At 47.2% G+C, this 12,760-nt stretch overlaps 2 protein-coding genes across 5 annotated transcripts in view; both read right to left on the reverse strand.

Moving 5' to 3' along the window:
* ptprb (protein tyrosine phosphatase receptor type b) overlaps positions 1-7,205 on the reverse strand; it is a 59,315-nt gene extending 52,110 nt beyond the window's left edge. For all 4 annotated transcript variants that reach the window (XR_014762433.1, XM_084701269.1, XM_084701268.1 and 1 more), the window contains exons 1-7: positions 6,640-7,205; positions 5,942-6,227; positions 2,705-2,962; positions 1,972-2,235; positions 1,041-1,310; positions 595-858; positions 146-409 (exon numbers count right to left, since the gene is read on the reverse strand). Coding sequence is in view for 3 of the 4 variants with exons in the window: in XM_084701269.1 (XP_084557395.1) it covers positions 146-409; positions 595-858; positions 1,041-1,310; positions 1,972-2,235; positions 2,705-2,962; positions 5,942-6,227; positions 6,640-6,696 (1,663 nt within the window). In the remaining variant the exon portion in view is untranslated. The remainder of the gene's footprint in view (positions 1-145; positions 410-594; positions 859-1,040; positions 1,311-1,971; positions 2,236-2,704; positions 2,963-5,941; positions 6,228-6,639) is intronic.
* A 758-nt stretch (positions 7,206-7,963) lies between these two features.
* The window catches only part of ptprr (protein tyrosine phosphatase receptor type R), a 28,921-nt gene continuing 24,124 nt past the window's right edge, over positions 7,964-12,760 (reverse strand). The window contains exons 10-14 of the mRNA XM_084701982.1: positions 12,366-12,503; positions 12,117-12,227; positions 11,842-11,999; positions 11,579-11,692; positions 7,964-10,964 (exon numbers count right to left, since the gene is read on the reverse strand). Of these exons, the coding sequence (XP_084558108.1) occupies positions 10,871-10,964; positions 11,579-11,692; positions 11,842-11,999; positions 12,117-12,227; positions 12,366-12,503 (615 nt within the window). The 3' untranslated portion in view covers positions 7,964-10,870. The remainder of the gene's footprint in view (positions 10,965-11,578; positions 11,693-11,841; positions 12,000-12,116; positions 12,228-12,365; positions 12,504-12,760) is intronic.

Below are 12,760 nucleotides of genomic sequence, written 5' to 3' on the forward strand. Positions count from 1 at the left end.
TTTCTTTGCTTGTGGTCTGATGGTTGAGCTTAGCAAACAGCTGGGGGGGATTCAACCACGACCATACAGGATCATCTCAGAAAGATAGTGATCACACATGCATCTAACCATCTCTGCTACACGGGTCTAGAATATTCCATCTCACCAGTGCGTCCCTCCACCACAGTGTGCTGAGAGGCCAGCGGTCCACTGACAGTGTAGACCTCCAGCCTGTAGAGGGCGCCGGGGGTCAGGGAGAGCAGCTGCAGAGAGCTGGTGTTGGCTGGGACAGACTGGTTCTGGACAAGCTGGTTGTTGGAGAACAGGAGCAGGCGGTAAGAATCCAGGTCGCCGGTGGGCCTCTCCCATGAGGCCAACAGGCTGTTGACTCCCTGGCTACTCAGACGCACGCTGCGCACCTCCATTGGCACTGCACACACCCACGCACACACATGCAAACACACACACACACACACACAGGACATCAATAGGAGCAAAACAAAAGACATTGTGTGCAAGAACCCAGACAGGTGTCTAGACAGGCAGACAGACAGACAGACAGACAGACAGACAGACAGACAGGCAGACAGGCAGACAGGCTGACGGCTTACTCACCTGTCCTCCCGTCCACTGAAACAGAACTGTTCAGCTTCCCACTGATGGTCGTCACAGTAACTGTGTACAGTCGTCCCGGCGTGAGCACGTTGAACGTGCACTCCCTCATGTGGCGCTCCAGCTCGCGCGCGTTGACCGTGACGTTGCCGTGGCGAAGTGCCACAAGGTAGCTGTCACGTTCCGAGAAAGGGGCGTGGCTCCACAGGGCACTCAGGGAAGTCTCGTCTGCATGCCGGATATGGAGCTCTGCTATTGGTCGAGGGTCTGAACAGAAGAGAGGAGACAGATAGATGGGAGATTGAAAGATGTGAGATGAGAGAGGGGTGAAATAAATGCTTACAAAGTAAAATTATAGGTGTGCTCCATGAGTTTAGGTGTTGAACACAAACACAGGGTCTGATTCAATGCTCAACTGCTTGTAGATCCGAGGCTAGAGGACAGCTCACCTATTCCCCCATGGCAGGCCTCCTCGGGGCCCAAGGCACCACTCTCCACTCTGACCTCTGCCCTGTACAGACGCCCAGGAAGCAGATCCAGCCCAGAGAAGCTGTCCTCCAGCGCTTCCTTCTTCAGCGTTTTATTAACCAGAAGCTGTGTCCCATTGTAGAGCAGCACGTTGTAGTTCTCCCAGTCACCAGCGGGGGGAGCCCATGTCAGCTTGAGGCTGTTTGATTCGCCGTCACCCTCCATAGCCAGCTGAGACACCTTGCCAGGGACTGAGGAAAAGAGGGCGATGAGGAAGCTATTGGAGACAAGAGCCCTGTTTGAACACATACAGTACGGTCTGACTGGATCATTAACCACTGAGGAGACGGATATATAAACAATCATGATATCCTGGAGAACACCTCACAGAGGGAAGGAGAATGTTGAAGTATGCAACATTAAACAAGCACTTCATGGTTCTTTTCAATTGTTCTGCCCTGCTGAAAAAGGCTAATGATCAACTCAAAGACCTCTTGATTATTCTCATCCTAATCCCTCAGAGTGCTGGACGTCACTGAGGTCCTCGCGGGGGTTTAATGACACGGCAGAATAGTCTAGATGAGCAGTGCCAGCAGCTCATCCATGCTTCTTTTCACTTCAGAGTGGAGAGCATCTCATCTGCAGCTTCTCTCCTACCATCACCGCTCTCACGCAAGCTCCTCTACTCAGCTCATGTGAGACAATAGAGTGAGGAAGCCCTTCTCAATCAAGGATTTCTTTACATTTGAGATTTTGTTAATGTTATGCAATTCCTGTTTTTTACTTTTAATCTGTCAAATAGGCAATTATAAATCTCAATGTAATAATATTTTGTTGCTGAAAATAGTCTGCTGTAAGATCTGAGCCAGGGTATGAGGACATCTGCACCAGAGTTCAGAAGCCTTGTGTCACCTGTTCGAGCTGTGGCAGTCGATTGGCTTGTCAGCTCTCCACTCATTGTAGTAACAGAGATCTGATAGGCCCGTCCGGCAGTCAGGTGGTTAAAGATGATCTCTGTGGTGTCCAGGGGGAGGGTTCTCTCCTGAGGGCTTGACCCCTCAGAAGTCAGGGTGACCACAATCCCATCCAGGTCACCTTGAGGTCGCTCCCAGGATGACACCAAACTGTCCTGGCTTCCATTGTTGTCCAGTCTTAGGTTGGACACAGCAGATGGGACTGGAGTCGGAGAGAGAGAGAGAGAGAGAGAGAGAGAGAGAGAGAGAGAGAGAGAGAGAGAGAGAGAGAGAGAGAGAGAGAGAGAGAGAGAGAGAGAGAGAGAGAGAGAGAGAGAGAGAGAAGAGAGAGAGATGAAAAGAAAAAGAGAGAGGGAGAGTGTGTTTACTTTATTTAACTTCTAACAGCGTGTTGATAGAGGGGTTAGTTTCAAAAGGGCCACTGTGTGTAAGTCTGGTGGTCCTACAGGCAGGAAGTGACATAATGGAGAGGGATGAGCATGGACAGTTTGCTGCTGATGGAAACCAGGAAGGGAGGAGGGTTGGAAGGTTGGGAACTGGGCTCAAAATACCCTGGGCACATTTCACACAGTCTAACTGTCTCCACTTCAATGGAAGTTAAAACAGACATGTAACATTTCACCTCTAAACATTAATACAGAGTGTGTGTATGTGTGTGTTTAAGATGGTACCTGTCTGTGCCAATATCCAGCTGCTGTTCTGGTGTCCTGCTGACTCTGTTGTCATAGTAACATTGTAGCGGTGACCTGGTGTCAGTCCGTTGAGGGTGTGTTCCGTGGCGGTGCTCTCCAGGGTCAGGTTCTGGATCACCCCGGACTCATCGGTCAGCCGCAGCCTGAAACGCTCTGTCCTCCCCGGGCCAGCCTGCCAGGAAACTCCCAGGCTACTGGAGGTCTGAGACACGTGTAGGCCGCTGACCGCTGCAGGACCTGGGAGGCAGACAGGATAGGTTGAGAAACATCTCCAACCATATTGATGGCTCTGCTACATATTAGATATATTAGTATAGGTTTATAATGTTACTATATGCTATTATGTGTATTATGTGTATTTAGAGGTTAGTATACTGTATTGAATATTGTATATTATTTGTATATTAGGAGGTTTACTATATTTTAGCTTAACATAGATGTAATCTATATTCTGTGTACTTATATGTTATGTGATACCAGGTTGCTTTGCGTTGTCTTGTCCTAAGAATTTCAGTGCCCAGTCTGACTTGTTCTGTGCATTTGACAATAAAAGACTTGAACTTGTAAAAGATAGACACACATCTACAGTACCTCATTCATATAACCAATTTACACATTTGTACCTGTTAACCTGTAATCTTATCAGCAAATTAGTTTGTGAATGACTATATCCAGACTGCAGTGGGTCTAAGAGGAGTTAGTGGTTGTCAGGACTGCCTGTAGCACACCATGGTCAGCCCAGGTGGAGACAGGACAGATGTAGAGTGGTCGAGGGCGGGAGGTTTAGAAACTCTGGAGGGTGTCTCCAAGTGTGTGTGTGCGTGTGTGTGTGTGTATGAGAGAGAGATAGACAGTGAGAGAAAGAGCGAGAGAGAAAGAGAGAGAGAGTTTTGTGTATGTTGGAGGTCAGAGATGGCGGAAGGAGATAAGATTGTGTTGAGGTTGTTTAGTGTTCTCTGGTGCTGGTCAGACCCGGGCCAGCGCGCTGAGAGTGCATTGTGGGAAAGCAGACAAGGAAGACAAGGACCTTTCAGAAAGGCGAAGCGGAGAGGGTGTGTGTGAAGTGTGTTTGGATGTGGATGTGGTATGTTTGTGTACATATGTTCTTTGTGTGTGTTTAAGGGTGTTGGAGAGGGATGGGGAAATTGAGGTAAGTCTCTCGCCGGCTTCCCACTGGGCTGAACCCATCCTTTTCTCCTGTAGAATCACAGTAGAACCCCCATCAGTCTAGTATTTGGATCCTCTACTGATATGTCAGGTCAAGTACTTGACCTCTGAAATCCTGAATCTATCAGATCTATCTCCAATGTCAAATTGAAAGGAGTTTATTTTGTACTTTCACAACGACCTCATTCAGAGGGGGCGATTGTCTGGTTGCAAAATGGATGATCGTTCTTTCAAAAATAGCTCTCAATATAAGGTGGTATCACAAAGGTCAATAGATGTTGGGCAGTGAGCCTAGAAAGATAGGGTGGTCAGTATCGCATGGACACACACACACACTGTCAGCTCCATGTAGACCCGTACACACACACACAGACACACACACACATACACACACAGGGTTTGTGTAGTGAGAAGGTCAAAGGCAGGGCTGTGGGCTCCTCCCATCCCTGAGAACATAATGATGTGTGCGTCCCTCAACCCCACGCACTGCCCACCGCATCCACAAGAACAATGGAACAATGGAGTCAGGAAATGGCTGCTGAGAGCACTGGTCAGTCTGGAAATACACACTTAAGGTCAGACTTCTGTTCTGGACCCGTGCCAGGACACACACACACACACATACACACACACACACACACATACACACACACACACACACACATACATACATTCTTCTACTGCTCCATCACTCCTGTACAGCACGCCCACACTTCCTGTGGCTTATCAGTGGGGCCAAAGGAAAGCAGCATGAAACAACCACAAAGGACTCACACCTTCACAGACCAAACACATTGGGGAGAGTGGTATCACATCATCAGGCATCCAGATACATTACAACTGATCAATAAAAGAGACAGATATGGTTTCTGTGGTGAAAAATGATGCTTGTTGTTACTGTGTGACCGAGTCCTCCATCATCAGAGGGACAAGGCTGCCAAGAGTGACATGCAGCAGCCTGGCCTCTGCAGCAGCCTGGCCTCTACAGCAGCCTGGCCTCTACAGCAGCCTGGCCTCTACAGCAGCCTGGCCTCTACAGCAGCCTGGCCTCTGTAGCAGCCTGGCCTCTACAGCAGCCTGGCCTCTACAGCAGCCTGGCCTCTACAGCAGCCTGGCCTCTACAGCAGCCTGGCCTCTACAGCAGCCTGGCCTCTGTAGCAGCCTGGCCTCTACAGCAGCCTGGCCTCTACAACAGCCTGGCCTCTACAGCAGCCTGGCCTCTACAGCAGCCTGGCCTCTACAGCAGCCTGGCCTCTACAGCAGCCTGGCCTCTACAGCAGCCTGGCCTCTACAGCAGCCTGGCCTCTACAGCAGCCTGGCCTCTGTAGCAGCCTGGCCTCTACAGCAGCCTGGCCTCTACAGCAGCCTGGCCTCTACAGCAGCCTGGCCTCTACAGCAGCCTGGCCTCTACAGCAGCCTGGCCTCTACAGCAGCCTGGCCTCTACAGCAGCCTGGCCTCTACAGCAGCTTGGCCTCTGTAGCAGCCTGGCCTCTGCAGCAGCCTGGCCTCTGTAGCAGCCTGGCCTCTACAGCAGCCTGGCCTCTGCAGCAGCCTGGCCTCTACAGCAGCCTGGCCTCTGTAGCAGCCTGGCCTCAACAGCAGCCTGGCCTCTACAGCAGCCTGGCCTCTACAGCAGCCTGGCCTCTGCAGCAGCCTGGCCTCTACAGCAGCCTGGCCTCTGTAGCAGCCTGGCCTCAACAGCAGCCTGGCCTCTACAGCAGCCTGGCCTCTACAGCAGCCTGGCCTCTGCAGCAGCCTGGCCTCTACAGCAGCCTGGCCTCTGCAGCAGCCTGGCCTCTGCAGCAGCCTGGCCTCTGTAGCAGCCTGGCCTCTGCAGCAGCCTGGCCTCTGCAGCAACCTGGCCTCTGAGGCAGCAACCCGCTTTACAGACAGTACACCTATGTCCCGTCTAATATTCACATTTTTGTGTTTGTTCCAGAACAACGGTGAAGTTCATCTTCCCCATAGTACAGTGACAGTGTTCAACGACAACATTCTCATGCCACAATAGCGCACCCTGTCAACACGTCCCCAGAGCCGTGACTTACTGGTGTGCAGGGTGACGTTGGCTCTCTCCGCGTCCGTTTTTGAGGCCACCTCCAGGGTGTAAGAAGTCCCCGGCTCCAGGTTCCCCACCAGGCAGTTGAATGTGGCCCCGTCGTTCTGCTCCACAGAGAGGACACAGTCTATGGTCTCTGAGATGCTGTCCACTGACGACACAGAGAAGGCACAGTGCTGACCTGGCGTGGACAGTCTGAGGGAGATCGAGTCCATACTAGCGCTTGTGGACTTTGCTGCTACAACGCTACATGTCTGGTCCACAGCTGTCCCCTTCTGTGGGAGAGAAAGGAGACAGAGAGTGTAAAACTTGACAATTTGTAAAGAACAGACACAGAGTGACATGATGTAAAACCAGGGTGTAAGACAAGTCATCCAACCCGACAAAGTGTAAAACTGCACAATCTGTGACGTACAGACAAAGGTATGCGGTGGTTATATAACAGACATCGATGTGAGATGCTAATGAAAACGGCTGTGCTCAGTGTTAAAAGTTCACACGATGTTCAAATCTGTAAACAAATAAATGGAAATAGTGAAATGTGTGGTGAAAGGATGTTAAACTGTGCATGCTTATAGAAACCTCACCGATGAAATTCTGACTATACCGTATCTTAGTTAAATGGGAGTGTTGTTTAGAAGCATCAAGTAATGTAAAGAAGGAATAAAAAAAAACATTATGGCTCACCATAAGTATCCCTGAGAACACACAGAGAAACAGAAAAATACTTTTACACTTCAGCATTGTGATTCTTCTTGTATATCCTTGACGCTCAAAACATGCAATACATCCAAAGGCTCATTAAAAACCATAGTCCCAATGATATAATCCTTTAAAAATGATATGTCCTCATTGAGTCCGTTCGGTTCATCTATACATCCATCGGTTGCAGCACCGACAAAACGGTTTAATTCTCCAGAGAAGCGGAGTTCAGCTGCACCCCGCACTCGTAACTCCTGTAGGTGAACTGGACTGGTGTCTAACGGTTGCTGGCAGCCATCAGAGACACACTCCGATACTTGAGTCCCTACAGGATATCCTTAATCAGCTCTACATTGCTGTGACTCACTCCTCAAACAGGGACCTGGACCCTTGGAAAGGCAACAGAACAATAACACTGTCAACTATTGTGTCCAAATACAGTATGAATACTGAGTATACCTCCCTTGTATGAAATAGAAGGATTGATTGTGCCAAAAGTTTGATTGGCTATTGTCGGAAAAGTCTCTTTTAAAAGGAGCAGTTTGGTTGTGTGGTTCTCTAACTTTCACCAAGTAGGAGTGCATGAAAAGGCTTTGTTCTGTGGTTTGAACAACTTTCAGGGCTGCACACACCTTTTTCCTTCCTGCCCTTTCCATACCCCCCTTCCCCCCTCCCCTATGTGGGAATTATATTTATATAGATAATAATTGGTCGAAGACTACGCTGCACAAGTTAACCATGGCTTGTGATTACATATTGGTGAATGTGCAGTATGCCCATTACTGTGTGTGAGAGAATTTCTGTTATTTAGTAGTAGGCTTATGTTAATTGTATGACATTTCAAACATTGCAAGTGTTTTCTACTAAGTGTAATTCTTTACTCATTGTGGTGTGGATGTTCTAGGGAAGAAGAAAGTGATAGAACAAGAAGATTATCAGGGGGTCAGATGGCTGAGCAGTTAGGGAGTTGGCTATTAATCAGAAGGTTGCCGGTTTGATTCCTGGCCGTGCAAATGATGTTGTGTCCTTGGTCAAGGCACATCACCCTACTTGCCTCGGGGAGAATGTCCATGTCGATCGGATAAGAGCGTCTACTAAATGTAAATCTAAATGTTGTTCTGGTGTGCTTCTATAGGATGTGGTGACATTGTCTTTGTCTCAAACTCTCGCCACAGAAAACCAGCTGTTTACCCCTTCCTGGCCCATGCTTATCAAGCAGAACGTTTCTGAACTTTCAGTTCCTTTTTCCGAGTGTTAATATTCAAATAACCTTGTACCAAGAACAACATACTATGAACAATATCACAAGTAGTTTAAAACAGTTTAGTCTTTATTGGCAGTAGGGACTATACAGTCAGAGTGATACAGGTAGAGTGTACAGTTTAGTTCAGTTCAGTAAGGTACAGTACAGTATAATATATTACAGTACAGAGCAGCACAGTACATAGCAGAGTAGGTTCGACCAGACTGATTTTCTGTCTGTTTAAGGTAGCAGAGATCTTCACAATACAAGGAAATATCAGTCCACAGAGACGACACCTCTTTCAACAGAACCTGAACTAGGTCAGAACCAGTAAAGTGAACAGAATCTCAACAGAACCCAACCTCAGTCTGGTTTCTGTAGCTAATGTAGACTGTCAACAACTCGTCCAAACAAGCCCCATAGATAGTCGAGCATTCAAACATTTCCTATTGTAATTATTCTGTATCTTCATCATACACAGGTTCAAGAGCAAAGTTCAAGTTTTTTCTCAAACCCATCACAGTTCTATAAGTACTGTGGGAGCTAGAATCGTTCTTTTAGGTGATGCTGACCTTGAAGCCAGCTCGTCGCAAGTTCACTCCCCACTCAACTACATCCAGACATACATTTAGTCCTATGTACAGGTTATAGTGATAGGTAGAGTATATAATTAGATATTGGTTATGCTGGACAGTGAACCGATCACAACATTCATGTTAATTAGTAATACATAGGAAAGGACTGGAATATACTGGCTAGTATGGCATTCAAACCTGGGTCAAATTGTACTTTTTTCAAATACATTATCTGTGATTGACTGATCTTGAATGGTGTAGTCCTAAAAATCGATACCTCCCACCTATTGTACATGCCAGGCAGACTCAAGCGATCACCTAACATTTTTCAAATGATCTCTAATACTATTTGTCCCAGGTCTGAAGGCCTGTAGCGGCCACACAGTGGATACAGTTCTCTAGTACTACAGTCACCACTGTTCATCAGTAAAAACAAACACCAACCAGTTCTGACACGTTGTGCATTTTACCTGCTAACTACTTGTAAGTAATAATAATAAGTAGACAAATATACTTTATTCCAAAAACCCTTTTGTATCACAAATAATAATAAAAAATCATCAGTACATACAAAAACAGGTGACCTAAATGTTCCTTGATGTCAAACAACAATCACGCCTCTCCTTGTCCTCCTCCTCCTCCTCCACCCCTTCCACCTAATCTAGACTCAAACACTTCCAGTTTTAGCAGCTAGATTCTTATGTGGTTTGAAGATACAGTAAGCCTGTCCACATAAAAGTTAATAGCACTTTAACGAGTACATTTTCCTCAACTTATACATACTGTGTATCTAAATGTATACACACGATTATGAAGACAAGCATTTAGACACAGCAACCTTCAGTGCTGGATACCCCTCTAGGGGATTTGCAAACAGTCTAGAGGAATAGGGCAGGGTGAACACGTTTAGAATAAGATTTGTGAATGCATGAGGATTTAAGATAATTTTGAAGTCTAATGTTGTGAGTGGATATTAATATTATTAATATATTAATTGTGTAATTATTGTATTGTGAATGAATCAAGGTGTGAACACATGATAGTGAAGGTAGGAACTGAAGAGATTAAGAATTTCCGAAAAAGTGGGACTACTTAGAGAGATAAGGAAATGAGTGCATGTTTGTTGCTGTAAAACAGAGATGGGGAGAAGGGAGGAGGGAGGAGGGAGAAGGGAGGAAAGAGAAGGGAGGAGGGAGAAGGGGGAAGACAGGGCACAGGGGCCCTTTGTTTTCCACTTAGTTTTGGAATTCTATGGAATGAAGTCCAGTTCTTATCTTTGGATAATCTGTGGTTTAGACAACACTATGTGACTCTAGCTATTGGATTAGCGGTTCAACTAACAGTCGTTAGTGAGCTGAATGTTTTAAGCGAGAACATGTAAATGTCTTGATGATTTAAACCATTCAGCCAGTCAGAGAGGAACCTCCATTCTACCACAGCCTAATGCAAATATCATGGGTTGCACACATATCAAAACATGTCAATATTGTATAAAAATAATAATATATATCTACACGACTCTGCGATGAAACAGACACAACAATCAGAGAATGTTATTAGAACTGCACCATCGTCGTCCAAACACGCCTTTCACAGTGGCTGACGCTGGTAGGCAGCAGTGGTGAATTGTTCATGTCAATAAAACAATTTCACCGAAACCTGCACCTCTGGAGCTTGGAGCTAACTGAGATATTACCCACTGATGATGCTATGATGATAGGACATTCTAGGGTGGGACTATGCAGGTACAAATGGAAACAAGCTTTGGCATGGACCGTTGAATGATCTTAACGTACAGTAACAGGTGTTACCACCCAGCTATGAGCTAACAGTCTGGTTCACGTTAATACCCTTTGTGACTCTGTACTAATCATTGTTGAAAACAATTCTCACAGAAAAGTCACAGAAACAAAGTGCTATTTCTACATGTATCTTACTTTATAACACCATCGCCATAGACAAACACAGAGTATCCATGACAATCGTAGAGTATCCATGACAACCACATAGCATCCAAGAAAACCCTATTGTCTCCATGACAAAGTAGAGAGTGGTTAGACTAGAGTACACACAGAGCAACTGGCCAAGCAGTAAAGTATGCAGGTCCTTCACAAGGTACTTCAAGCTTCTCACGAGACAGGAAATAGAAGTATTAGAAGAATTAGAACAGGAAGTAGAGAAGAAGAAAGGATACATTCCATTCTAAGAAACGTTCTGTCCCCGCCTCTGTCTCTGACTCTACAGCAGTTCCGATTGTCTGTGTTTGATAGACGCCTTTGCCCATCCACACCTCACTTCCTCCTTCAGGAGTCAGCCTCCAAGGAGCCAGCTGCCCACTATGAAAGGTTTACACTTTCTGGTAAAGCTGGCCAATCCGGTGTCAACTTCCTTTGGTCAATCATTGGCCAGTGTCTGCAGAGAGGCGGCTCTCATAGAGGCTCAAGGCGTGATGGACAAACTCATACTGTTCTCCTGTCTGGATCATGCCCCCCCTGTACACACACACACACACACACACAAAGCCATACAGAAACACACACACAGACATGCACAGAAATATTCAACAAGACATTTAAGTTGCATTAATATCATAACTGCAATTTAATGTCTCTGTCTCTCTCTCCCTCTCTCTCTCACTTTCCTCCTTTAGGAGAGACTAACTGCCAATGTTCTCACTCTATGTTAATTAGTCTCCCAAAGGCTTCTCAGTAGTCCCTTCATTACTCATATTAACAATCTAATGATGCTTCCAGTTTCAATTGTCTATGTACTGACATCAACATGGTTTAACAGCCATTTGAGCTTTCTGTGCAAATGAATTCTCTCTCTCTCTCTCTCTCTCTCTCTCTCTCTCTCTCTCTCTCTCTCTCTCTCTCTCTCTCTCTCTCTCTCTCTCTCTCTCTCTCTCTCTCTCTCTCTCTCTCTCTCTCTCTCTCTCTCTCTCTCTCTCTCTCTCTCTCTCTCTCTCTCTCTCACTCACTCACTCACTCACAGACCTAGAGTTGGGTTCAGGGAGGTTTACCTGTTATTAAATCTAGAGCTGGCTTGTATATCTGTAGTACTACTAACCTCCCTACCTGACCTGCCTGTCTCTCTGTCTGCTCACCTGTCTCCTCGTAGCTGACAGACAATCCCCAGCACGTCCACCATTCCCTCCTGCTGTAGCTGGCGACAGCCTATTGTCGTGGCGATGAAGCAGCCTGTCCGACCAATGCCAGCACTGCAAAACAGGGATAAAGACGGCTGTTAGCCAATTCCAAGGCTCGTCTCAGAGACATGCCGTGTGCCCCTTTGATGGAGCCAGAGGCCTGTGATGTAACCCAGCAGCTGGGGGCAGTACGGTGTCGCAGGGTGCAGTGAGGGTCCCACCTGCAGTGAACGATGACGGGTCCAGCAGAGCCAGAGGCCTGCCTGTCCTCCTCCACATCGGCCATGAGCTGAAGGAGGGGCTGGGCGCTGTCAGGGGTCTTATGGTCGGGCCAGGACGTGTACCAGTAGTGTTTCACCACGTGACTCTGGCCCCCCTGCTGCTCTCACACACACACACACACACACACACACACACACACACTAATGAGGTCAGCTCAACAAAGGTAAAAAGATGTTGATGTTAAATAGCGAGGGATACAGAGTGGAGAGCTTACCTTGAGTGTCAGGGTGCGTGTGGTGTAGTGGTCACATTCGCTCACACTGTTGACCAGAACCTCCACCTTGCCGTAGATGCCTCTCCTCTCGGGCCAGTACAGCACGCATTTCTGACACACACACACAAGAACATGGGTGTGTTTGAAAGACAGTAGAACAGAGTACAAACACCGAATGTGTGTGTGTGTGTGTTGAAGTGTGTGTGTGTGTGTGTAAGTGTATGTGTGTGTGTAAGTGCGTGTTCTGACCTCGTTCTTCTCCTTCAGCTTGGTGATCATGACGATGACGGGTGCGTTCTCCTGCCAGGCCATCTGCCAGAAATCGTTGACCGTGTTGATCATCGGCCCCTGCGTGGCGATGTAGGCCTTCTCGTCTCCTAGGTAACCCTGCCACCACCAGGAGGAAGGAAAGGGTTACAGCCAATCACAGCGCCTCGTGGGCAACATGGCAACTGATTGGCTGAGGTTACAGTAAATCAACCTGATTCACTGTCTGATGTGTGTTATGAGTGTGGTGGCTTGTGTTTCACTGTGGACGACGTACTGGAGGTTGTCACGCAGGGCGACACCCAGAGGAGAGAGAGCACAGCACGCTCATGGTTTTCAACTGACAAACCAAGACAGTTGGAGCGGATGGTTCTTAT

The sequence above is a fragment of the Hypomesus nipponensis genome, chromosome 7 (genome assembly GCF_054491055.1).
Source record: "Hypomesus nipponensis isolate SF chromosome 7, ASM5449105v1, whole genome shotgun sequence".
Classification (NCBI taxonomy): domain Eukaryota; kingdom Metazoa; phylum Chordata; class Actinopteri; order Osmeriformes; family Osmeridae; genus Hypomesus; species Hypomesus nipponensis.